This window comes from Temnothorax nylanderi, unplaced genomic scaffold, assembly GCF_030848795.1.
Source record: "Temnothorax nylanderi isolate EJ_2023f unplaced genomic scaffold, tnyl_v1.0 TNYL_tig0238_pilon, whole genome shotgun sequence".
Taxonomy (NCBI): domain Eukaryota; kingdom Metazoa; phylum Arthropoda; class Insecta; order Hymenoptera; family Formicidae; genus Temnothorax; species Temnothorax nylanderi.
Window position 1 is genome coordinate 221,008 of NW_027249300.1, and position 25,545 is coordinate 246,552.

Here is a 25,545-nt window from a genome sequence, read left to right on the forward strand (position 1 = left end):
AGAGCAATCGTTAAATTGTTGCTGAGAAAGTTCACAAAAGAATGTGCACTTAAACGTTCTGGCAAGAAATGGAGGCCAATGAACATGTCGTACATGCCCATCCATACATTACAGTTGAATTGACGTTAAATAGCTGTTTCTCGAACAGCGTATGGATTTTCGTATGATCATACATAGTTATTACGAAAATTGAAAACACCGCCTCTCGTAAATGTAGTCTCGTCAGTCCATAGTATTCTCAATGGGAAAAGGTCATCTTCTTGTACTTGTTGCACGTACTATTCACAAAATTGTGTTCGCTTTTCGTGATCAGTTGGAAAAAATTCTTGTACTAGTGTGAAATGACACGGGTACCTGTTATCAGCTCGCAATGTTCTCTAAATAGTCTAAACCATACTTCGGGATAGCTGTAGCTATGACGCTCGCGCATTAATAAATGATCCACTTGCGGTAGGATCATTATTAAACATCATCTAATGGCGTATCACTCATGTACTACGATGTATCACTTATCTTCAACACAAAATTCTAACTTTTGCTATAACTATCTAATAAAGCATGTTTATATAAAATTTTTTTTTCTTATTTCTGCTCATAGAACATTAATCTATTAAAGTTTGTCCGGAAAAATTTGGGACACCCTGTATATCACTCTCTATCATACATATCTTCTGTGAATTTATATTTTAGTTATATTTTACTTATAAACTTGCATATCACACATTATGTATCAATATAGACTCTTATTAAGACTTAGTAAGCGCTGCATATAGATCAATGAGAAAGAGGTAACTCAAGATTGAGGGAACAATTTATCGTGTTCAATGTATATTTACAATAGTATCTGGTAAAGGTACAGCGCTGAATATCGACCCGTATAGGTTTGCGTAATCTTGGTAGAATGCTGCTTTGTGTATTTTATACGTAGGAAAAATTCGTACACCCGATATAGTTTTTCTCTTCGTCTTTTTCTATCATAGGTTCTTTTATGTGCATCTGTATAAAAATCTAATGAACGTCCTCCGCGTATAATAGGACGCACGCAGAAACTGAGATTGTGCTGAGGACGTTGATACAGATTCTCGCATTTATCAGTGGAAAAAGATCACGTATGGTAGCCTTGAAGAATATGAATAAGCTCTTGCGGGCTCTACAATCACAACGTAACGCAACGTATAACGCAACGCAACGCAACGCAACGCAACGCAACGCAACGCAACGCAACGCAACGCAACGCTGGGTATTCTCTCCATATATCATATTAGCTGCGGTCCACTTGACGCTACAAATGCTTTGGAGCGTTCTTCTTCTCCTTCTTTCTTCATTGAAAGAAAAGAGAAGAGGAATGCTTCGAAGCATTTGTAGCGTCAAGTGGACCGCAGCCATTGTATATTGTTATTTGACAATAAGTCACTGTAATTCAGAAAAGCGGCTCGAAACGTTTTATTGGGCATAGATTGAGACGATTATTACCAGCTCGAGATCTCATAATCCGATTATTGCAATGTGGAAAAAACGTATTTTTACAGGTACATCTTATATTCAATGCGATACTTTTTCTTTCATTTTTTTTCTTTCATTCGCCGAGAACGAGATCGAGCGACAGATAATACAATAATGTAGGTAGTCTTACGGCGTCACTATCACAGTGTAATACAACAACTCGCTAAGACCAATAGCATACACGGTACCCACGAGCAGTGAGGGTAGTTTCATTACCAGAATCATGAAACTGAAAGTATCAGTTTCGTCTAATGATCTGCAATTATAGAAAATATTATATGTGTAACTTTATCTCACACAGTCATTACAAAGAGACAGCCGAATTGGATTTTGGCATTCTAATATAATTTGATTGTTTTTACTAATTGTAGCGCACCGAATAAACTTTACATGAGATATCTTGGGGTTGCGGCATTTAAAAAGCTTCTACTGTACCTCTGTTCCAAAGAAGATTACCGTTAAAAAAGCACTGGTATAAATTATAACACGAGTACTGAATTCAAAGAGAATATTATTGCCTGTTTGCAGATGGACGTAGATTTTTACGAAGCCTATAAAGTAATTTACAAAATGTTATAAAAGATGGAATATATATATACATAAGTATATAAAAAAATAAAGGAATGTTTCCTCTCTTTTCTTCTCTTTCTCTCCTATGGCCAATAAATTTTGCAACGATATATTTACAACAAAAGAGAATGGTTAAAGATGTTTCGATACAAGATCGATATCTTATCTTGTCTATTTTGCAATTGTTTGATTTCTCAATTATCTCAGGTATTTATCTTGTTATAAAATATATCAAGTATTTGATATCTATTTATATCCCTAGATGAGAATTCGAATATTTGATAGTTATGACTCAATAAATATCAATTAATGTAGAAGTTTGTGATGTAGGATATTATAGAGACAATGCTGTTAGACAGACTATTGCTCGAAATGCGATAATTTGCTTTATATATAATCATTTTTAAAGTTATTATATTGTAAAATTAACGAATGTTACATAACGTCTCGTAATGTCTATTTCGTTTTTATCTATCTTCCTTCTCCGAAGTAATGTCGATAATAACGTAATATAATAATAACTATATATTCTTAAGTGAATCTTTGTATGATAAATTTAATGATCCTCATTTACATCATTCACATTATTCGTAACTCACTGGATAATATAGCTTCATAGCAGCTCTTTTATTCGAATAAATTTTAAGTAATGAGTGTATCGCGATTTTCGCCCTTGCTCTCGTTTCTTTCTCTCTCTCTCTCTCTCTCTCTCTCTCTCTCTCTCTCTCTCTCTCTCTCTCTCTCTCTCTCTCTCTCTCTCTCTCTCTCTCTCTCTTCTAAAATACAAGAATCTGTAACGTTGCAAATGGCTTTTTTTAAGCTGCACATTTATGTGTACAACATTCTTAAAGTGGAGGTTCGTGATTTGTTGTAAATAAGATCAAACAGAATGTGTCAGAAAATAGTAAATAGAAATAATGTTATTGGCTTCCTATTCTAAATGTATACATAGTGTCGAAAACTTCATTAACAAAATGATACATACAAAAACCTCGATATTTGTGAACACCGTTAGATTTTTTAAAAACTATCTAATTTGTTCAAAAAACTATTAAAATATTTTAGATAAACTTCATGTAATTTTTCCCCCGAAATTATAAAAGTTAAGAAAGGATTTTAAATTAAAATAAAACACTATGTCGTTTGTAAAAGATGCTAAAAGACTTACCTATTTGTATGAGAAAAATCAACAATACTTGAGACAGTAATTTATGAGAAAAAATAACTCAGGTATATGTCTTTATGCTTGTCTATATTATTTTAGATACGAAAAGCAACGAAATTAACCATTATATAGAAGATATTACCTATCTTTATTAACCCTTCGTCATCCATGACTTTGCCCATGGATGACGGAAGGTTAAGATGACTTTTAGAAACAAATTATACGGCAAAAAAAAATATATATATAAAATATGTTGATATAAATCTAAGATAAAAAAATTACTATTTGATTTTTAGCTATTTATAATTTCCATAAAGATAGTAAAAATAACGATATTTTGAGTAAAAAATATGAGAATGGTTTGTTTCAAGAAATTCGAATAATATATTTGTTGTACGGTCATAAAATGTCATATAATAATTGTCAATTCTTGATATTGATATATGTGCATAAGATTGTTTAAATCTGATTGTTCGACGGGGCTAAGAAAGTTCGAGTATAAAGGTAATAAAAAAAAGAAAAGAAAAAAAAGTTCGATCACGTGTGCGTGCGTGCGTGTGTGGTGTGCGCGCGCGCGCGCGCGCATGTGTTGGGGGAAAAAGCATTAAAATTATTAATGCGTAAAAATCTCATAAGAACCATATAAAAAAAAATAGAAAATAAAATACAAATTTTATTTTCTTTTAATGTTATTGCGTTAAAATAAAAATTAATGTAACTAATTGAGTAGCTAAAAAGATAGAATAGGAAGCCAAGTTGTAATGTTTATGTAAAACGATAATATTTATTATCTTTATACTCATCTAAAGCCAAAAATTTAATTTCACCATTAATTTAGAGTTTCACTCGCACACACATTCAAGCATTTGGCAGGCAAGAACCTAGAAGAATCTAATTCAGAGAGAGCAGTATCACTACGAAGTCATCATATCATTGACTGAATTTGATATATTAGGTCCTTTTAGGGCGTCATTTATGTCTCTTCTAAACATTGATAAATTTTGTGTAAACCTGCAAAAAAAACAAATACGTTATAATGTTTAAGAATGCTTAGAATATATAGTCAGATACACATTATATGTGACCTCTTCTTTCTTACCTATCTCTATTTTTTGTGAGTAAATTTCTTTCAATCCCGTTCATTAAATTTTCAAACCATTGGGCCATCGCTCCTTGCTTGTCAACTGGTTGACTTCTAATAATATTTTCCCTTAATTGATTAAAATACTGCAAGATAAATAGAACATGTAGTTTTATTTATAAATAAATAAATAAATAAATAAATAAATAAACACACACACACACACACACACGCACGCACGCGCACACGCACACGCGCGCGCGCACACACACACACACACACACACACACACACACACACGTATATATAAATACACACATACATACATATATAAAATAAAGACAAAAAATTAACATGAAACAAACAGATATTAAGAAATAAGATATTATTTATAGGAATTACATTATAAAACAATAATCATTGTGAACTTACGTCTTCATTTAACAATATGAGACCTAACAAAGGGCGAGACATGCTCCATTGATTTCTACAATCTTCAAACATTATCACATTTAAAACAGTACTTAAGATTTGTTGAAGTATTTCAGGATGCTGTTTCAAAACTTGCAAAAATAATTCTCCTCCTCCAGGAACAACTGCATTTTTCCTTCCTGGATATCCTGAAAACATGTATATAATATGATCTATGTATATAATATCAGTAATAGTACATTGTGCACCAAGAGGAGAAAGCAGCGTTTTTCAGACGAGTGTGAAGTTTGCCGCCCGAGCCGAAGACGAGGGCGGCAAATCACATGAGTCTGAAAAAGCTTTTGACCCGAGGTGCACACGATATTTTTCACAACACCTTTACGGAAATGTTCGACTTTTGAATGTGTGCGTTTGGTGTTCCATTCGTACAGTTTATACTCGCGTATTGTTAAATAGAAAGAAAAATAGAGTGATGCGAGGTCCAGGGACGAAGCCCCTGGTGGAGGGTGTGGAGGCGAAACCCCCCACATAACACAAAATTAAAATGATAATAAAATTTCAAAAAGAAATATAAATAATTTTAATTATTGCACTAAATCTGATTGATTTGGGATTTTATTTAGGGATATTATGTAAATATCCCTCATTATTTAACAATATTATTAAGAAAAAACAATTCCAAATCAGTAGTTTTAATACAAGTAATTTTTGAAATAGTAATTATTTTTTTATTTATTGAAATTAATATAATTTTTACAAAGAAAAAGTCTTATTAGTTAGTAAATTTAATATTTAAATTACAATTTTCAAATTGGAAGATCGGATTATTTCCTCGATTTTGTATTGCCCGTTACTTTACTTTCTGCCCGCTATACGGGGCAGAAAGTACCAATTTTCCTCCCTAGGGAGAAAAGTAAAGCAGCAAGCAAATACACGATCTAACTCCGTTTACGCGCACGCCAGGAGTCGACAAGCAATCGTATCTGCAATCCGACTGTATCACTACCAAAAATAATTCTAAATCAACATTTAAATTCGAGGAAATAATCCAATCTTGCAATTTAAAAATTGTCATGTAAATATTAAATTCACTAACTAAAAACATGGTTTCCGATTATAATAAGGCTTTTTCATTGTGTGAAAATTATATACTTTCAATAAATAAAAAAAATGATTACTATTTCAAAAATTACTTTTATTAAAACTATCGATTTGGAATTATATTTTTCTTAACAATATCACTGAATAATAAGATAATTAATTACACCTATTTACATAATATCCCTAAATAAAATCCCAAATTATCAATCAGATTTAGTGCAATAATTAAAATTATTTTTTTTTTTGAAATTTTATTATTTTAATTTTGTGTTATGTGGGGGGCTTCGCCCCCCCCCCACCTTCCACCAGGGGCTTCGCCCCTGGACCCCGCATCACTCTATTTTTCTTTCTATTTAACGATACGCGCGTATAAACTGTACGAATGGAACACCAAACGCACACACTCTACAGGCATTCAAAAGTCGAACATTTCCGTAAAGGTGTGAAAAATATCGTGTGCACCTCGGGTCGAAAGCTTTTTCAGACTCGTGTGATTTGCCGCCCGAGCCGAAGGCGAGGGCGGCAAACTTCACACTCGTCTGAAAAACGCAGCTTTCTCCCTTTGGTGCACAATATACTATTATTATAATTTCTTGTACTAGTATAATTTCGTTGAAGACACGCTATATTTTATTAACAATTATTATTAAACATACCTTTTTGATAAAGTTGTTTAAACAAATATGTAACAATGTGATCGAGAGTTGCACAGCAACCAGTACAGACCATAGTATCTGAAATCAGAAAGTTGTATTTTTACTTCCAGCTTTTATCACGACGGAGAAAAGTGAACATACATGCATATACTTAAATTCATAGCACAATGAAAAATACATGCAACCAAAATGGTAGCATTTTTATTGCAAGCTTATTAGGACCTACCTGCTTTTCTGTATAACGTAATGTCATAATATTTTGTAAATTTATAATTTTTAATAAGGATAAATAATATTAATAAAACATTGTTACATAAATTTAAATGCAGAATGCAAAATTTTTTAAATTATTATTTTATATTATAGAATTACAATTATTTGCATCAATTTCTAAAAATGTGACTAACTGCAATTGTACAGAATTTCAATAACTTAATTTCTATTATTTTATCCATTTACAAATAATATACAAAATAATCTTAATATATTATACAAATGTATTGAGGTCGTTCATATTGCGTACAACTATTGAAAAATTGAAGCATATAATAATAATACATGCAACTGCAATTAGTACATTAGTCATTATAAAACATACATAATCTTTAAGTTAATGTTAATATATTTAGTAATATGTCAGCTGTGCGGCTGATTATCTGTCAGACCCGTTATTTGATTCCGTTTCAATGGAAACAGAAAATTGCATAACACTCATAGAGCACATTGTAGAGAAGCTATGTGGTTCTTGCATATTGGACTTTATTATGTTTAGGGTCAGGCTCCACGCACTCCAATCCTCTTATAGCCAATGTTATTTGTAAATGGTTCAGTGATTTCTTCATTATGCATAATAACGTACTCGAAATATACGTCTGATCCTTGCATTTCGAACTGTCGCGCAGTGACTAATATCTATAGGCACAGATTTACATTCCAAGCAATAATGCAAAAAGCAAGAAATCTTAAAACCAATGTAGAATTGTAAAGTATGTATAAAAAAATAAGTACCTATTACAATCTTAAGTAGTTACGTTCGCAATAGTGACACAAATGTTTACATAATTTAGAAAATATGTTCAAAGGATAATTTTAAATGCAGAAGACTATTATAAAAATGTATAATAACTTTTTAGTCCTGCATGTACCTATATGTAACATATTCTATTGAGTCAATTACTCTTTTCGAATATAATTTTACAAATAAATTAACATGCGCATAATTTTGCTTGATTACAATATATGTTAAATATTTATAATCATCTTTTTTTTTCTTTGATATATGTGGGAAAAATTTTTCTAAAAACATTAATTTACCGAGAAAAATAAAAGATTTTTTTTCAACTCGTAGATCATCTAAGTGTTAAAATGATTTCAAGATATGGCATTGAGGATATAGAGAGTAGTAGTAGCAAGATAGAATCAGCCGCACAGACCTGTATAGAAGTCTTTTTGCGCACCTAGTGCTGTAAGGCCTTCGCTGATACTGGAAAGGATGTAGAGAAAAACCCTAGGTTCCAAAGTGGATAAAAAGACCATGTGATCTTGCGCCAGACATTCGAGTAACAAATAATATGTTGCCGACAGTTTCGGATAATGCTATCGAAAACAGTATATAAAAGTGACAATACAATAAGGTAAATATTTTTATTATTATATATTAATTTATCAAAACTACTGATATAATTTGATTATCAAGAAGTGAAATACCTAGATAATGAACAAAATGTTAGTATTATGACTAATATGTATACTTACCAAAAGATCACTTTGTGGAATACTAAGAAGCAATTTGACAAATGTATTAAGAGCATTGTCCAACGCCTCGTCACCGTACAGCCTAAACACTCCAAAATTTACATAACTTCCACATAAGGCTGCCTTTAACATACTGAAGCATATACTTATTCCTTTGAGTTTTAAGGGATAAATCTGATCCTTGGGTACTTCAACGTTCAATATGTGATTGCCGTAGCTACATATTATTTTGCTGGCCTCACGAAACAACAGGATCCCGTTTGGAGACGATGCGTCGAATTGTAATCGTTGACTCCTATTTTGTACTAACTCAGCAAATAACTTCAGGACGGGCGTTGTCACCTGCGGTTCGTGATGCCACAACTCCACAGCGTGTAATAAAATCGGCGTATAATTAGGATATCTAAGTTCAAAGAAAACATAGTAAAGTAATGATTGTTTTTTGATGTTACAAATCACTAGTTGTGAATCTATTTGTACACGTTCTTATGTATGTGTATATATGTATATACGTACATCCAATCAAAAAGCATCATATAGGATGTTTTGGTGTTGAATGCATAAGCTAAGCCTCTAAGGTCTCGTGCCAAACCAATCAGCGCTTTCTTTGCTTCCTCTGCTGCAAAGAGAGGTGTATCTGCAGCACCCATTAATTGACCAAGGCTCTCCAATGCACCTAAAAAAAATTATATATAAGAAAAACGTATTTACTACATAATATTTCCAAAAAAGAATAATTGGTTAAAAAATGTTGATAAATTTTCTTACCTGTAAGAGGTAACATAAAGGTGTGAAATCTTTCCTCGTCCTCACCTAAATCTACCATCAATAATCTACCAAGAGATGTGTAAAACATTGATCTACAGCGCATTTCTGTCACAGCTACATTGTTTCCCAAAAATGGAAAGTGTTCTCGCTGTCAATACGAAAGATTTAAATTATTATATACAAAAGATTACTAGTTAATGTTGTAACTCACTATTTATGTAAAATGTTAAGCAGTAGTAGAGCTCAATATATACCGTATGATTGTTGAGCATAAATTGTACTTCTTCTAATTTGACGAGTTTACGAACACAACTATAACCCACTGATAAATCATTTAGAAGTTGTAGCGTCTTGGAAATAATTTGTTCGCTCCTGCCCCAGTACTTCAAATTCGTTATTCTGTAAATTATCGGCATTAATCCAGACTGCGGCAAATCGCAGGAGTGTTACTTACATTTTTCGTATATGTTACTCACATCTTTCGAATAAAAATGCTGAGTACCATCGCCTCGTCGTTAAGACCCAACACATCAGACAATCTCCTGTACACTTTAGAATTCTTTTGAACTTGATCGCCGACGTAGATCTTTCGAAATTGCTCGAAAAAACTCAACATCGCTAATTCCAGTTTCTCACAGCCACCTTGCGCGAGTCTCGAATCGGTCAGGTTCATCAATTGAAGTACTCTGCAAACCAATTCTCCGTCCATAGCGTCAAACTCCTCATTGCTATTAAATGCAACCCTCCCGCCTATAACACCACCTAGGAAAGATGAGAAAAGGATTATATAAATATTGTTATGAAAAACTTATGAAAAACAACAATGCATTAATATATTTCATTTACCTATGATATATACAAGCCATGTGAGTTGTCCCTCCTGGATCGCAATGTCGATTTGTTGCGTCGGTGACACCGTTTGCGTCATTAGCTCCTGGTACGTTCTTGCAGCTTGATCGAACAGTTGGACTAGCAGGGTGCACGTTTTTTGATACTCGCATCTACCGATGACCGATATTTGTTCTAATTGATGATGAACCACTCCTAGATCATCCAACGGATCCTCCAGGCGTTCTCTGACCACTACTGCTACCGACTCGAGTCTCGATGTGATGTATGCGTTTGTAACTTCCGGGGTGTACGTATTCAATAAGTGTGGATCACCCGCTTTTACATATGGCATTGAAGATACCATCCTCTGCCACAGAGTCAAAAGATAGTGCAAACTGTTTGGCGCAAATTGCCACATCTGTAAGCTCTGCACTGTAAACTTGGCGATCAGTTGTATTGCTTCGGGATAATCCTCCACCAAGACCAACTCGCCAAGTTGGAAATTGCTCTTCAGTCGAGATAATAATCTACAAAACTCGTGATAGTTTCCTGGATCACTAAGCCCTTGAGGATTCTGTAGTATATGCTTAATACCATTGACTAAGTGCGTCAGAAATTTTGCCCTTTCAGTATTAGAGAATAAACTCCGTCTGACAGACGCTATTTGAACCAGACATGAAAGTGCCAAACACGATAACGTATTAGGTAGACTGTGATATAAATCAAAAAACAGTTTCAACGAAGTAAAATCCAGAAACGCAGGTCTCCAGCTCGTTGGAATTTGTACCGTGTTAAGATCATCCGAACTCTCATCGGTCGATGTGCCAATAAAGTCAAATGTCAAACAGTTTTGTGCAAGCTTTAACAGTTGTCTTATCAAACCGTGCTGTAAAAAACAAACATACGAACGACGGCATTAATGTAGAGTACAAAAAGTTGTCACCAATCGTCATGCTAATTGCTCGTTATACCTGCGCTTCATCGTTGAAATTTAAACTTTTACAATTTTCACGAGCTGTACTCAGTAAGGTACACGATAACCTAAATATTTCAAATAGTTGGGTGTCTCTAAAGCTACTTGCTATTCTTCTATGCTTTGTCAGAGATCTGTTCGCATCAGCTTCCGATATTTGATTCATTTCACACGTCAATTGAGAGAGCAACTGTACTCCTATCATACAATGCTCCACCGACCCCTTTGATTATTACAATAAAACATTATTAATCATAAAACAACGTACGTGCATAGAAAACACAGTGCTTAACATCGATAAAGTATGCCAAACCTGAAGAAACTTGGCTACGTCGCTGACTACATTTCTGAAGATAAATTCCTCTTTATCGGAATCGAACCACCCAAGCTTTGATATCCTAGCGAATAGCGTAACCAAAGCCTGTATCACAAAATTCGGTAACTTTGGTTGCGTTGCTAAGTAGTTGAGTACGTAATTTCCTGTAAAGACATTTATATATAAGAAAGTGAGACATCTGACCTCTTCCTTCAAGTTTCAAGAGATACGACTCTTTTGTCTCGCGTAGCAAAACTGAAGGGAACGGAACGGATCGTCACTTACGTATATCGAGCCTCTGTTGTAAGCTGAGTGTAGTCGTGAGTTGTCCCTGCGCCGAACGTGACACTAGCTTCGTCAAGGTGGTAGCGGCCAGTAATTGAGCATACGCGGAGTCCCCGCGGTCCAGGAGAAGCTGGCACTTTGTAAGCGTATCCGGGGCATTTTGAAAAGCGACCAAAGCCTTCTCCGCCTCTGCGCGATGCGCCGAATCTTGCGACTCGTACAATTGCTTGCATAGCAACTCCAGCTGCCGTACTTCCTGCATGTGATCCATTCTTAGTCACACTGTTTAAAGCCGTTTCTTAAGACTTCCATTTAGGTAGGAGTCTATAAAAGTTTTGCAACGGTATATCCACTTTTATGATGCCTCGCAAATCTTTATTTGCGACTTGCCGTTACTGTCCGAGACATTTACAATTTTACAATAAAGTTGCATTATGCCGACTGAATCACAGTTTGAAGCATTGAGCTTATTTAGATGGATTAGTTAAAAGAAAAACCTGACGACAGTTTCATTTTTTCTTATACAGGGTGGCGCACCCGAAATATCGTATCATAAAAGTATCTCTCTGAGAAAGGACGTATCTCTAAAGTCTAAATTCTAAAAGATGGTGAGATCGAAGGTTATATCGATGTCGATGACACTTGTACGAGCTGCATTCTACATATTCCGCATTACGTTTGTGATAAATGTAAAAGACTTTCAATTATGTACATATTCTGTTATGTCAATAATAGGCCAATTCCTTTTAGTGACACAAGTCGACACAAGTGTCGTTCTGTCTTTGTTATTCATTGAATGCCAAGAAGGATAGAACGATGTTTGTGTCGACTTGTGTCACTAAAAGGAATTGGCCCAATATTACAAAATTTCCAATTACACTAGAAATATAGATATAAAAGGAAACAAAAGTTATGATATCTCGTATGTGTTTATCACCACCCTGTGATAAACAATAAATTCTGCCCAACTGGGATTTCACTGCAATTGGCATAAAGTTGTTGTTTTATTAAACGCAATTTTACAAACGTTTTCGAGTTACATAAAATAAACGAGGAACATTTTGTGCAATTGAGTAATTATTCCGAACGTGTGAAAGCTTGAAAGAAATATACCGAACGACGTAAAAGAACAGTAAAATAAACGGTTTAAAGTGTGTCACGCGGATCCAAGTGGCGTAATTTATAAATTATACGATATTTACACTACTGTGCTTCATACGCATAGATGTATGTACATAAGAGCGCGCGCACAGTTGCGATTTGCGATAACGAAGCCGAGAAAATTAGAGATCTCGATCTCCATTTTGCGACGAACGCTCATCGCGTCTATTTCGCTGATAAATTGCGCACAAGGTTCTGCCAAGTGCCATCGGATGAAGGATCTCAGAGACGTGCCAGGTGACGCGCCGGACTCTACGCGGGATCTCGCGAGCCATGGACAGGTTATACGCGAGCGACAGGTTGTAAATAAACAGCCGCGCGTTATCGTGGAAATTGGTGATTCGGGGGGGGGGGGGGGGGCCGAGCGCTCTCTCGCTTTCGCTCCGCGGGTGTAACCCGCGTGGTGACTGTGACGGTGGCGGCCGCGGCGTACAAACAACAACGTATGTACATACATACGCGAGGATAAACAACGACAAACGTCGGCCGGAGTTCCCGCACTTTTTCATTTACATCGCGGCACGCCGACTTTCATGTGACGCTCGTCACGGGGGAATCGTGACTCGCGACATTCGCGACTGAAACGCGCCGCACTCGGCGATCGTGCTCCAGAACTCCACTCCGCACCGTGCAGCACCGTGGATCAGGTGATTTCTGGCGTAGGCCGTTAATTGTCCCTTGGATCAATCAGAATCCGCCAGGATCACCAAGAGAAACCCTCTCAGTTTGATAAGCGCGGTGGGATCAGGCGAAGACCAGCGTGAAAGAGACGGAGCGAAAGGCGATCGGCAGCGATTGAAACGGCACGATTGGATCGGGCCGCATCGCCCCGGCCCGGTCCTCCCATTGCACCCGCTTTGTCACCATTTCCTGCTTTGTCAGCACGATGGAAAACGGCGCTTCTCGCGCGACAAAGTTCTCGCGGCGCGGCGGCCTTCCCGCGAGAGATGCGGCGAATGCGCGCGGACGCGCCGCACACACGAACGAATTCACGCACGCACGCACGAGTGTAGGTTTGAGGACACGCGCGGAAATCCGGCGCGGATTCCGCCGGCGGATCGAGACCGCTCGCGCGGCACCGCTTTGCTCCGCGTCGCGATTAATAGCGTTGCGTCGCGCGCGGGTCCCGCGTGTTCCTCTTGTCGGCGACTCACCTGTTCGTCCGCCATTTTCCGCCAGCCTCGTATGGCTCGTATTATCTACAGTGAAGCTAGGATCACATGCCAGCCTCCGTCTACGGCCGCTGCCGGCGCATGTTTACACCAACGATCTACGTTGCATTGCACGCGTCCCCGTTCCCCGTCCTGTGTGAGGCGTGCGAACGGGCGTCATCTTCCTTCCGCCGACTGCACTACTCGCGCTCATAAGAACGCACCCTGCGATCGGACGGGTCGAGGGGGTCGATTATGGATCTTGAAATGAGATGAAAACTACAAAAGTGAGGAAATTCACTAAAGTACCTACGATTTCATTGGTCGAGATCTAGTAAATCTATTCATTTTTGTAATTTTTACTTCGTTTCTAGATCCATAACCCAGATAGCCAAATCTGTTCGAACAAATAATGCCAAATACTTGCTACAAATTTTGGTTTCAGAAATGGTACAAATTTGCATCAAAATTTGTTTTATCAAATGTTGTCGACAAACTGCTAGCAAATACGTATCAAAACATGCGTACACAATTGACGCCAAATTGATACCAAATATCGAGCAAAGCTTAGTAGTACCTGATAACAAATTGGCACCAAATTGCTGTTAAAGTTTGTTGACTAAACCTAACGCCAAATTGATGCCAAATATTGAGCAAATTTTGGTAACAAAACTTAAGTTAGAACAAATTGACGCCAAATACCAAGCGATGTTTCATTCAGATGGCGCGACACGTGAGTCGCCACTTTCAACGCGCCCCCACCTCCTTCCTCGCTCTTGTTCAGTGTCATGGCCGCTCTTGCTGCGTTTCTTCGGACGAGACGAGTACGTTTTCCTTCTTTCGTAACTGATTGAGCTAAGCGGCACGTATTCTGGAGACCAACCGAGCGAGATTCGACTTCCCAAAGAGAGCTCACCGCCAGGAAAAGGAGAGCTTGAGGGAGGATTGAGGCGAGGAGTCCGGTCCAGCGAGCAGGGCCCTTCCGATATTCTCATTTGGGACGCCATATTGGAAGATCGACATTGATCGTGGTAGTACAAGGGGCTCTGCAAAGTTAATTCTCGTCTTAAGATCTGGAATTGCTCTCATTCTTGTGGCTCTGGTTTATATTCTAGCCCTAGAATTGATCTCGTAGACAAAAGCAGAGGCCCCCCTCTCTTTTCTTTTCTTTTTTTTCTTTTCTTTTCTTACTTTGATTTCAATCAGTAATCCAGACTCCTTAATTCCGCCCTGTAAGATCTGGTTAATTCTCGTCTTGAGATCTTGGAATTGCTCTCATTCTTGTGGGTCTGGTTTATATTCTAGCCCTAATGTAATTTTAATATATGCATTACAATTTTACACTGTCAAATAATAAATAATATCGTTTGATAATAATAACAACAGTATAGATAATAGTAACAATTTTATTACTTGACTTATTTCATTCTATTTTTGACAACTCGTATATACATTAATTGTGGCTAAGGTCTATACTATGTCATAGTGTAGATCTTAGCTACATTTCTGGCAAGTCAGTCCAAAGTATGCGGCTTTGTTCTCTATCCTTTTTATCTGTAGCAATTTTATTTCTTTTTATTTTTTAATTATTTTTTATGTATTATCTCTTATGTATCAGGTTTCTGAAGAAGACTAAGTATATAAAGTCGAAACGTAAAACGTTAATTGTATTTAAAATTTGTTTAATTAAACGAGATTTTGTTTTTAAATTTAAATTGATGACCTTTTTATAACTCGAGAAAATCAGCCAGCCTTCCATCCTATAAGTTTATTTTGTACTGTTAGTTTAATTAATTTAGTTATATTTTTTTCCATTAACATTCCATTTGTTATAGTGATTGTGCAGTAGAAAATCTGAAAAAATAAATGTTTTTAAAGAGTAAAGATAGTATATATTTTGAAATCTATGTATTTTATGTAAACATAACATTTAAATTTATTTGCAGTTTATTTTAGAACATGCCAAAAAACACCGTTTCATAAGCTTTCTAAGAAAGTTAAAAGGCAGAAAGTGAATGTTGAAGTTGTAGAAGAACTCAATTCAACAGATTCTTTAATTGAATTCGATCAGTCGCATATTCAGCAAGCACATGCTTCCGTTAAAAGCCAAAGTTCCGTAATACCAGATTTTCTTCATAATCAAAAAGAATCTGAACTTTCTCATTATTCTTAACTTTTTCATCATTCTGAACTTTCTCACCATTCTGAATTTTCTAATAATTCTGATCATTTTGAGTACTCTGAACACTTTGATTTCGAAAATAACGATAATTATAGAGATATATTTAACATTAACAGACACACCGGCAACAATAACGAGGCTCATTCAGATGACAACGATGATAATTCTGAAAACTGCGAGAATAGTGATGAGAATAAAAAATATTCGAAATGTTTCGTGAAAATAAGAGTTATAAAGAAGAGTTATAAGAGTATAAAGAGTTATACTCTTATAGTCTTAAAGAAGAGTTATAAGAGTATAAAGAATATGTAATATTATGTAATAAAATGTTTCATTCTACTTGCCGTTTGAATCTGATTAAGGCAAAATTGTAATATTAGTTTGAAATAGAAACAATTTAAAACAATTTAAAATACAAGGGAAATGCTTTAGTTTTATAACTATTATATTCTTGCAATATTAAAAATTTTACATATTCTTTCTTTGATTAAAATATTTCTCAAAATGATCTTGGAACTGTTGATGAAATATCGTGTATTTTTTTATCTGTAAAAGTTTAAAGTTTTGTTTGAATAGTTCAAAAGTTTTGTTTAAACGGTTTAAAAGTTTTGTTTGAACAGTTTTTTTCTGCTGTATATTAATTTCTATTACATCAAACACTACAAAATTCACTTCGGTTGCTTGCACCTAAATGATGTATATTATTCTTTTGTTATTTCTTTCTGACAACAGTACTGCATTATTCCATCGTAATCGACGAACTATGCACATTGTGAACATTTGTTTATTTCAATTTTGCATTCTTGCAAATAATAAATCGTGTTTCAAGTTTGAACTAGTTGTTTAAATATGCACGGTAGTTATTATTGTATGATTAAAGAAAGGAAAGTTAGTAGTAGTTAGGCTTATAAGAATATTGTTTTAGATGCATTTTCATAGAAATTATACTCGTGTTTTCAGTAAGATTCTATAAATCCTTCTTATACCGGCCAATGCATTATCTGCGCACGGAGTATGTGTTCCAGGCATTATATAAGATTCTCGAGTGTTTACAAATATTGTATGTGCTGTTGACAAAGTTAAATGTTTGCATATGTCAGTAAATTCACATTGTATAACATTTACTGTAATTAATATATAATTAATTATTTTATTGCCACCGTTAGATTTTATAAATGTCTTATATGTTTTATAAATATAAAGATTTCTTTTAACATATGTATAAAATAATTTATTGTAAATCAATAAAAAATTATATGCTTTTTATAATTTAATGCTTTTAATTTTTCCTAAAAAAATATATTTTAGTATTTATTAATGGCTACGTAACAAGGCTTGCTGCAATTTGGCGTCAAGCTGTGTCATCAAGATTTGCTCTGTATTTGGTGCCAATTTGCTGTTAAGTATTGTTCTCAAATCTTGTTTGATATTTGATATCAATTTGTCGTCGGGTTTTGTCAACAAACTTTGATAGCAATTTGTCAACAATTTGCTGTTAGATTGCTGGCAAGCTTTGCTCGGTATTTGGTGTCAATTTGGCGTCAAGTTCTTTCGTCAAGGTTTGCTCGCAATTTGGCACAAATTTGCTGTCGAGCTTTTGTTGGCAAGCCTTGTTTACAATATGGCGCAAATTTGCCGTTGAACTTTTGCTGCCCTGTTCTGCTCGATATTTGGCGTCAATTTGGTGTCAAGTCATGTACACAAGCTTTGCTAGCAAAACACAAGCGTATTGCAGACACAGATCGCACCGGATTTGTCGACAAGTTTTGCGCGTATTTGGTGTCAAATTGGTTACAATTTGCTGACAAATTGTTTACTGGGTGGTTATATGAGTATATTTGCCCGTATATTGCCGCCAAAGTGTCGTCAGGCAACGCTACACAGATTTTGCTCGATTTTTGCCGCCAATTTATTGTTAGAGTGCTCAACGCAAATTTTGCTCAGTTTTTGCTGCCAATTTGCTGTCTGGTTACATGGCCACATTTGCCCGTACTTTGTTAGCAATTTGCTATCTAATTATGTCAGCAGATTTTGTTACATATTTGCTAGCATTATGTCGACATTATTTGTTAAATCAAATTCTGTATTAAATTTGTATCCTTCTTGTCAACAACATTTGTAGCTAGATTTTACAAAATCTGTTTTCGACAGACTTGGCTATCTGGGTACCTTCTACCTCCTTCCTTTCCTTCCATCCCCATACTTCTGCCCCGTATCCCATTACTGTCCATATCAAGGTGTCATATAACCAGATCCTTCTTTTCCAATCCTTTTTCCACATTCTTTTCCCTATCCCCCAAACTTCCCTCATTACTCTCGCCGCCTTCCTTCTTCTCTCTCTGATGTGCGCCTCTTGTCCCACATTTTCCTTCAGTGTGTATCCTAGGTATTTGAATTCCTTAACTTCTTCTAATTTCTTTCCTTTCCACCTCCAATCATACTTTTTCTTCCTTCCTCCACTTTTTCTGAATCTCATTCAAAATAAAATTATTAATTACAAAAAAACTAATTATCACAAACGGTAAGAACTGACCCACAATCAATCACAAACGATTTACAAACAAAATACACTTGATTTACAAACGAAATACACTTGGAAAAATTAAAAATAATCAAATTTAGTAATTTCTATCGGCTAGCTTTATAGAGGTGATGCGTGGCCAATAATCTTCCGCTAGTTACAGAAAGGTGAGAAGTTATTGGCCACCGCATCGACTTCCTCTACGCGAAACGCGTCGGCGCGCTCTTTGTGCGCAGGAGGCTTGAGTACATTTCGCGCATGCGCAGCACAGTTACCTGCGCAGTACATTAACCTTATTAACTGAACTTATTTTGCAAATAACTCAGAAATTTATTAATTCACAAACGTTACACCGGTATATTCGTAAATCACAAATAATTTCCTATTAATTACAGTTATCAGTGATCAAAAATCTGTTTGTTACTAAAAAGTGTCGGCTGACATCATGGCCAAAATAAAATTGTTAATTACAAACAAACTAATTGGTCACAAACATTAAAAACTGACTCACAATCAATCACAAACGATTTACAAACAAAATACAGTTATGGCTTCTGCACACAGGACGCGGAAACGCTTGCCGCGCGGCAAAAAGCGACGCGGTAGCCAATAAACTTTTGGTTCTTACGGAAAAGCAACACGTTGATTGGCTACCGCGTCGCTTCTTGCCGCGCGGCAAGCGTTTCCGCGTCCTGTGTGCAGAATAGAAAAATTAAAAATTATCAAATTTAGTAATTTTTGTCGGCTAGCTTTATAGAGATCTTGGCTATCGAAATTGATTGGCTATCACACAGTTTTTAGCCAATAAGCTTGCAGCTTTTCTGTTAGAGCAGAGTTTACGCATACGTTTGTCGTTAGATAATCGGGCCCCAGGGCCCATATTCTGTACACGCTTACCGACTATCGGTAAGCTATCGGTTCGATAAGCGTCGTTGCGCAGGTTTTTCATATCGTATAAAAGCTGCGCAACGACGCTTATCGAACCGATTGTTGTCGGTAAGCATGTACAGAATTGGGCCCCAGGAGCCCTATTCTCGAATCGTTTTCATGAAACTCGCATGCGAAATTCAATGCTTTTCAAATAGAAAGTTGCATACGAAAATCATTAGGGCAGGCTCGAGAATACGGTCCCAGGAGGTCGATTCTATACTTTGGGACAGGGTGAAAATTACAAAAGTGAGGAATTTCACTAGAGAATCTACAATTTTATTTGTCGAAATCTAGTAAATCCTGTTTACTTTTGTAATTTTAACCTCGTCTCAAAATACAGACTCGACCTCCAGTATTTTGAGACGAGGTGAAAATTACAAAAGTGAACAGATTTACTAGATTTCGACAAATGAAATTGTAGATTCTCTAGTGAATTTCCTCACTTTTGTAATTTTCACCTCGTCCCAAGATACAGAATCGACCCCCAGAGGTCAATACGGTGGTTGTATGTTCCGAATTAGGGTGCATCCCCATGGAGAAAGAAATAGCGAAACGGAATTAAAACGGAATTCCTTTGATTGGCTAATATCCCAATTCTTGAGAGCCCCCACCTGGAGATTAGCCAATCAGAGTAATTCCGTTTTAATTCCGTTCCGCTATTTCTCTCTCCATGGCTGCGTTCGAAAACGTCACCCGAGTGCACACGAGTATACTCCCTTCTCTTTCTCTCAGCGAGTTAGGGTGGAGTCCCATGGAGCGGATTACGCGGAAGCGGAACGAGCGGATCACCAATCACAGGACCGTTTCGACGGAATCTTTGAAAGAGTTCTATCAGAATGATCCCGTGATTGGTGATCCGCTCGTTCCGCTTCCGCGTAATCCGCTCCATGGGACTCCACCCTTAGAAGGAGAAGGGAGTATACCCGTGTGTACCCGGGTGACGTTTCCGAACGCAGCCCATGGGGATGCAGCCTTTTGAGAGTCTCTAGTAATATATAGAAGTCTGTAGGGAAAATGGAATTATTCCAATCGGAATCCATTCCAAACAGTTTCATAAAATAGGTGCCCGAAATGCCCTGACTACTTCGATCGATGTGGACGCGGGCCGACACGGTTTCTTAACACGATGAATCGTTTAAGTTTAACGTTGACAATTTTTATGCTCCTTTTACACGGAGAAAACCGGCGCGATATATCTTCAGTTTAAATGCGCGACGTACCGAGATGACTAATTTACGCGGACTTCGACTTTCGTTATGGTTTTGGTTTGACGTTTTGCTGCGTGTCTTTCTGGCAGTGCTATTCGTGTAAGTTGACGCCTCAGTGGGCGGTAGTTAAACAATCAATATGTTACAATTAGCGACATGTCATTAAATTTAATGTTCAAATGTCAGTCTATAGTAATTAGTATTAATTAGTAGTATTAATTAATATTAATTAATAGTAATTAATAATGGTATTAAGAATTTTATTCATATTATATTTTTATTTTAAAAGCACAAGTTTTGAAACTCTTTTATTGATAATTATATTAATATAATTCGTAAAGTATTTTATAGGTAAGTGTATAAAACAAACTATAGTAGCCGCAAGGCATGGATTAAATAAATGAATAAATATAATATAATAGAATAGTAGAAGTTTTATCCATATTATATCTTTACATAAGTTTTATGACTCTTTTATTGATATCTATGTTAATATAATTTTCAACAAGTAGCAGTAATCTTTTGAGAAATAATATATATTACACTAAATATAAATTATTTTTTATATTGATATTATTTTTGATATTATTACTATGTCTGAAAAACAATTGTCCTTTTTTATTATAAATGCCAATTAAACATAAATGCTGCAAATGTGCTTTCGACTTTCAGGGAGCTGGAAAAAGCAGAACCATTTACAAGAAAAATTCATGAAGATGAACTATGGTTGTACAGAAATCCAAGAACAGAATCTTTTGTTCCAACTACAGTATTATGGGTAGGTGTATATCTAGAGAGATTTTAATAAATAGGATTAACAATAAAATATAAGTAGAATGTTATCTCGCAAATAATACATATTAAACAAAATGTTCTTTTTTCCAGCCTCTTGTGTTTATGATGCCTATTGTCATTATTTGCTTCTTTTTCATGATGCATAAAGATAAAGTCGATCTTCAACAGTCAGTATTGTCTGTAACGTTAGCCCTAGGATTTAACGGTCTTATTACAGACATTTTGAAACTTATAGTAGGTAGGTTATTATCGAAAGGTTTGAGTGCAACAGATTTGCGTCAAATAACTCAATAAGATTTGCAGTTTTAATAACATTATCCATATAATGATTAATGTTATTTATCGTTCCATCATACTCTTCATACTTTTAGGTCGTCCAAGGCCAGATTTCTTCTGGCGGTGTTTTCCAGATGGACAAATGAATCCAGGATTTAAATGCACTGGAGATCCGGTAGTTATTAGGGACGGAAAGAAGTCATTTCCAAGCGGACATTCCTCGTGTACGTCAATATTGGCAGTGATAGCAGCAAATTGAGATATTTCTTATATATGAATAAGTACAGGGTGACACAAAAGTTCTAAGAATTTTTTTGAAAACATTAAGCAGCTACAAATTGGTTCACAAATTAAACATCTACACTTTAAACAAAACATAAAACTTTATTAAAACATTAATAACAAAATTAAACAAAGAAAATTACAATAAACGCTCAAAATTTCCTTTGGCTTTAATACATTTTCGAAGCCGGAAAATTGTTTATGATGGTCGCGCACTGCTAGATGATAATTTCATCCCAGGTATGTCACAGGGCCACTTTAAGAGATTCCATTGATTTAAAGCGAACTCTAGAGATCTGCTCCAAGCTGGACCACACGGAAAAGTCCATCAAGTTCAATTCGGCGAATTTGGCGACCAAACGTCTTTGCCCCCCTCCCCAAAAAAACCAGGAAACAGCTCTTTGCACGTCGCGATTGATCGCGCTGAATATTGTTCAGAGAACGGTCTCTTAGTAGCTGGCAGCATTGATTTCCACATTTCTTTCGATGAAAATTAATGGTGTCTTACTCGTCGCGCAGATGTCTGTCCAGCCACCAGCTACCAAGATATCGTTCTTCGAGGCATTTTGGAGTCATGGACGTCGGAGCATTTCGGAGAAGGGTTTACGCTCTAGCAAGATTGAGCACCAGCTCATTTGGCACGAATGCAACATGCAAAGAGTTGATTTCCCGGTTTTTGGGGCAAGAACGTTTGGTCATCAAACTTGCTGGATTTGAACCCAAAGGATTTTTCTGTGTGGTCCAGCTTGGAGCAGATCTCTGGAATTCGCTTTAAATCAACGGAGTCTCTTAAAGTGGCCCGCCTGTGTACCTGAGATGATCACCAGAGATTTACCATCGTGAATAATTTTCTGAAGTGGATTCAAAAAAGTATTAAAGCCAAAGGAAACAATTTTGAACATTTATTGTAATTTTCTTTGTTTAATTTTGTTATTAATGTTCTAATAAAGTTTTATATTCTGTTTAAAGTGTAGATGTTTCATTTGTATATCGATTTTTAGCTGCTTAATATTTCAAAAAAAATTCCGGGAACTTTTATATATTACCCTGTATATCTCTATAATTTTATTTATATAAAAGCATTAGTTCATTAAGGGCCACTATTTTCAACATCTGTTAAACTCTAACCGACTGTTAACTTTTCAGAATAGCCAACTTAGATTAGAATTAACAAACGTTGGAAATAGTAGCTCTTAGTAAAGAACACACAGAGATAAGATAACATATATTTCTATTTGCATAAAAATATATAGAAGATTATATTCAGATTACAATTTCCATTGCAGTTGCGTTCGCCAGTTTCGGTTTCATCGCCTTATATTTAGCCGGAAAGTTGCACACATTCAGCTTGGCGGGAAAAGGACAATCGTGGAGACTGTGCACGTTTCTTTTGCCGCTTTGCGTCGCTCTAACTATCGCGTTAAGCAGAACGTGCGACTATCACCATCACTGGCAAGGTGATCTGCATTTGAAACTTCATTGTTAAAGTGATTCCATTACAATTTTGTATTACAATCTAACACGAAATTTGTTTCAGACGTGGTAATAGGATCAGTAATAGGCTTCTGCTTAACATATGTCTGCTACAGACATTATTACCCTCCGTTAGATTCGCCGTATTGCGACAAACCATACGTCGCGCTTACGTTACAAGTTCAATCGGACAACGTCAAGTCTAACAAAAACGAGCAAATTAAGTGGATATAAAGAAGTCAAAATTATTACTGCATACACGCCGTATATGGTATTTTAAGTACTTAATACTTTCGTTAAAATCTTTGAGATCTATATATTTTGTGTACCAATATATACATCTAAATAAATGTATGTCTATACAGAAACAAATTCAAATGTATTGTTAGAATTTATTCTATGATTAATGTATTACAGATCTGTTCGTTTTAGCTGCATTATTTATGTTGTATCTCCTACCCAGACAACACAAAATTTATGAATATTTATGATAAATATTTATAAATATTTTGAAAATTTATTTTCCAAAAATATGTAATAAATATTTTATAAAGATTTTTCATAAAAGTTTTAGAATAATACAAAAATTATTACTAACAATATATAAAATATATTTTAGACATGTATGAAAAATATTTCTTGTATATAAACTGAAATGTTTTTTGATATCTTTTGGCAATATAAATATTTATTATAAACATTTCGATCAATATTCGGTTGCTTCAGTTGTTGGTCGACCGACGATGAAATTATCGGGTGGATTTGACAGTGACTAATCACAAAGCTACGCATAGCCTTGTCTTTATGCTGTGCGGCATTTCTAAAGCAGGTTGGTGGCTATTTTGATAGCAAATTCATTCTGTGCACGAGAAATGTTTGACATAATTATAGTAATTGTCCAAAAGGCATATGATATCGGATTACAAGTAAAAGCAATAATTTCCGACATGGGACCGCAGGATAGGAGTTGGTGGAAGATTATTATGAATATTACAGCTGGTAAATTTAGCAAGATTATTAATTCTATTCCACATCCGTGCAATAGAAAAGACAAATTGTTTATTATGCCAGATTCCGTTCACGTTTTCAAAAATGTTGCGTGCTCATTAACATCAGGTCACAAATTTTATTTAGACGAAATGTTAGTTCAAAAGTATAACTTACCAGACAACGAAATTTCTATTATACCTATTCGCGAAGTATTTAATTTAGATCAACAAGATACGTTGAATCCTGTGCCCATATTATATCTTAAGGAAAATGCAATAAATCCATCACATTTTGATAAAATGAATGTGGCCTTAAGTGTAAGTTTATTGAATAACAATATTGCTGCAGCTATATTGTATCACATAGCCAAGGGCAACATTTCTGATAAACATAGAACCACTGCCTGGTTTCTCACTATTATGCACAAATGGTTTAAACTTATGACTATAGTCACTATCAAAAGCTTGCACTGTCCCATTATGATGTAAATGTATACAACGAAACTATCACTTTTCTGAAAGATTTTATGGACATTGTTAGAGGAATCACGGTTGATGATAAAAAATGGAAACCATTTCAAAGTGGGTTATTGCTTTGTACACAAACTGCTCTAGATGTGCAAGCTGAATATTTAGTAATATAAACGGTTTAGACTTATATTATTAAAAACTATATTCTGGTTATCACAAATATCACTTATATTTGTTTGTACTATGTTATTATTATTTAACAAATTCTCTTTGGTTTTGTCTTTTTTTAATTGTTGACTTTTTGCAACAATAATATCCAAAAATTCTGAAAAGAATTCTCTATCATCAAGGTCATAACTACTATTTTCGGGATTTTTCATATATTGTAAAATTGTTATTAATTTAAAATCATTTTTTAATTGTATAGCATTTGGAATTACGTGCTTCATTCGGATAATTAAAAATAAATTTTCGAGGCAATCCTGTATAAATCTTCCTAATAAAACAAATTCGAAAGCTTCTTTTTCTAATAAATAGGTACTTAATTCTATAGCAGATTTTGTGGAAATAATTATTCCTTTTTGAAAAGGTTCCCATGCCTCTGATTTGCCAACTTTTATTTTTGAAATTAAAAAGATTACGTCATGTAAAAAGTTTATTGTTTCTTCAA

General features: G+C 35.4%; 2 protein-coding genes, 1 long non-coding RNA gene and 1 pseudogene across 8 annotated transcripts; 2 read left to right on the top strand and 2 right to left on the bottom strand.

Moving 5' to 3' along the window:
- Nucleotides 1–793: 793 nt before the first annotated feature.
- Ranbp16 (Ran-binding protein 16) lies at nucleotides 794–13,911 on the bottom strand. Of its 6 annotated transcripts, none has more exons than XM_071718154.1 (15): nucleotides 13,752–13,911; nucleotides 11,437–11,692; nucleotides 11,149–11,315; nucleotides 10,834–11,058; nucleotides 9,878–10,748; nucleotides 9,508–9,793; nucleotides 9,286–9,430; nucleotides 9,032–9,179; nucleotides 8,780–8,939; nucleotides 8,264–8,666; nucleotides 7,966–8,104; nucleotides 6,509–6,586; nucleotides 4,752–4,939; nucleotides 4,338–4,465; nucleotides 794–4,249 (listed from the first exon to the last, which is right to left on the bottom strand). In XM_071718154.1, exons 1-15 carry the CDS (start codon nucleotides 13,764–13,766, stop codon nucleotides 4,153–4,155), a joined length of 3,306 nt encoding a protein of 1,101 aa, XP_071574255.1. In that variant the 5' UTR covers nucleotides 13,767–13,911; the 3' UTR covers nucleotides 794–4,152. The 6 variants fall into 6 exon arrangements, with proteins under 6 accessions (XP_071574255.1, XP_071574259.1, XP_071574258.1 ...); XM_071718158.1 differs by having other exon boundaries at nucleotides 11,437–11,760; nucleotides 13,752–13,863; XM_071718157.1 differs by having other exon boundaries at nucleotides 11,437–11,831; nucleotides 13,752–13,841.
- Nucleotides 13,912–15,140: 1,229 nt separating this feature from the next.
- On the bottom strand, nucleotides 15,141–16,454 carry LOC139779708 (uncharacterized). Its single transcript, XR_011719967.1, has 2 exons — nucleotides 15,472–16,454; nucleotides 15,141–15,302 (listed from the first exon to the last, which is right to left on the bottom strand). It is a non-coding gene; the product is annotated as an uncharacterized lncRNA (long non-coding RNA).
- A 3,904-nt stretch (nucleotides 16,455–20,358) lies between these two features.
- On the top strand, nucleotides 20,359–23,793 carry LOC139779701 (phospholipid phosphatase 5). Its single transcript, XM_071718146.1, has 6 exons — nucleotides 20,359–20,688; nucleotides 21,262–21,367; nucleotides 21,475–21,622; nucleotides 21,756–21,884; nucleotides 23,229–23,399; nucleotides 23,480–23,793. Exons 1-6 carry the CDS (start codon nucleotides 20,606–20,608, stop codon nucleotides 23,647–23,649), a joined length of 807 nt encoding a protein of 268 aa, XP_071574247.1. The 5' UTR covers nucleotides 20,359–20,605; the 3' UTR covers nucleotides 23,650–23,793.
- A 344-nt stretch (nucleotides 23,794–24,137) lies between these two features.
- Nucleotides 24,138–25,048, top strand: LOC139779723 (uncharacterized; annotated as a pseudogene).
- Nucleotides 25,049–25,545: the final 497 nt, after the last annotated feature.

Excerpts from the sequence above, each read along its gene's own strand:
- Ranbp16 (XM_071718153.1), bottom strand. The coding sequence starts at position 13,106 with ATGAAAAAGTGCGGGAACTCCGGCCGACGTTTGTCGTTGTTTATCCTC. Across the intron at positions 9,180-9,285 it reads TTATGCTCAACAATCATACG|CGAGAACACTTTCCATTTTT; the intron begins GTATATATTGAG and ends TCGTATTGACAG. Across the intron at positions 4,250-4,337 it reads CTCACAAAAAATAGAGATAG|GTTTACACAAAATTTATCAA; the intron begins GTAAGAAAGAAG and ends TTTTTTTTGCAG.
- LOC139779701 (XM_071718146.1), top strand. The coding sequence starts at position 20,606 with ATGACTAATTTACGCGGACTTCGACTTTCGTTATGGTTTTGGTTTGAC. Across the intron at positions 21,623-21,755 it reads CATTTTGAAACTTATAGTAG|GTCGTCCAAGGCCAGATTTC; the intron begins GTAGGTTATTAT and ends TCATACTTTTAG. Across the intron at positions 21,885-23,228 it reads TCCAAGCGGACATTCCTCGT|TTGCGTTCGCCAGTTTCGGT; the intron begins GTACGTCAATAT and ends TTTCCATTGCAG.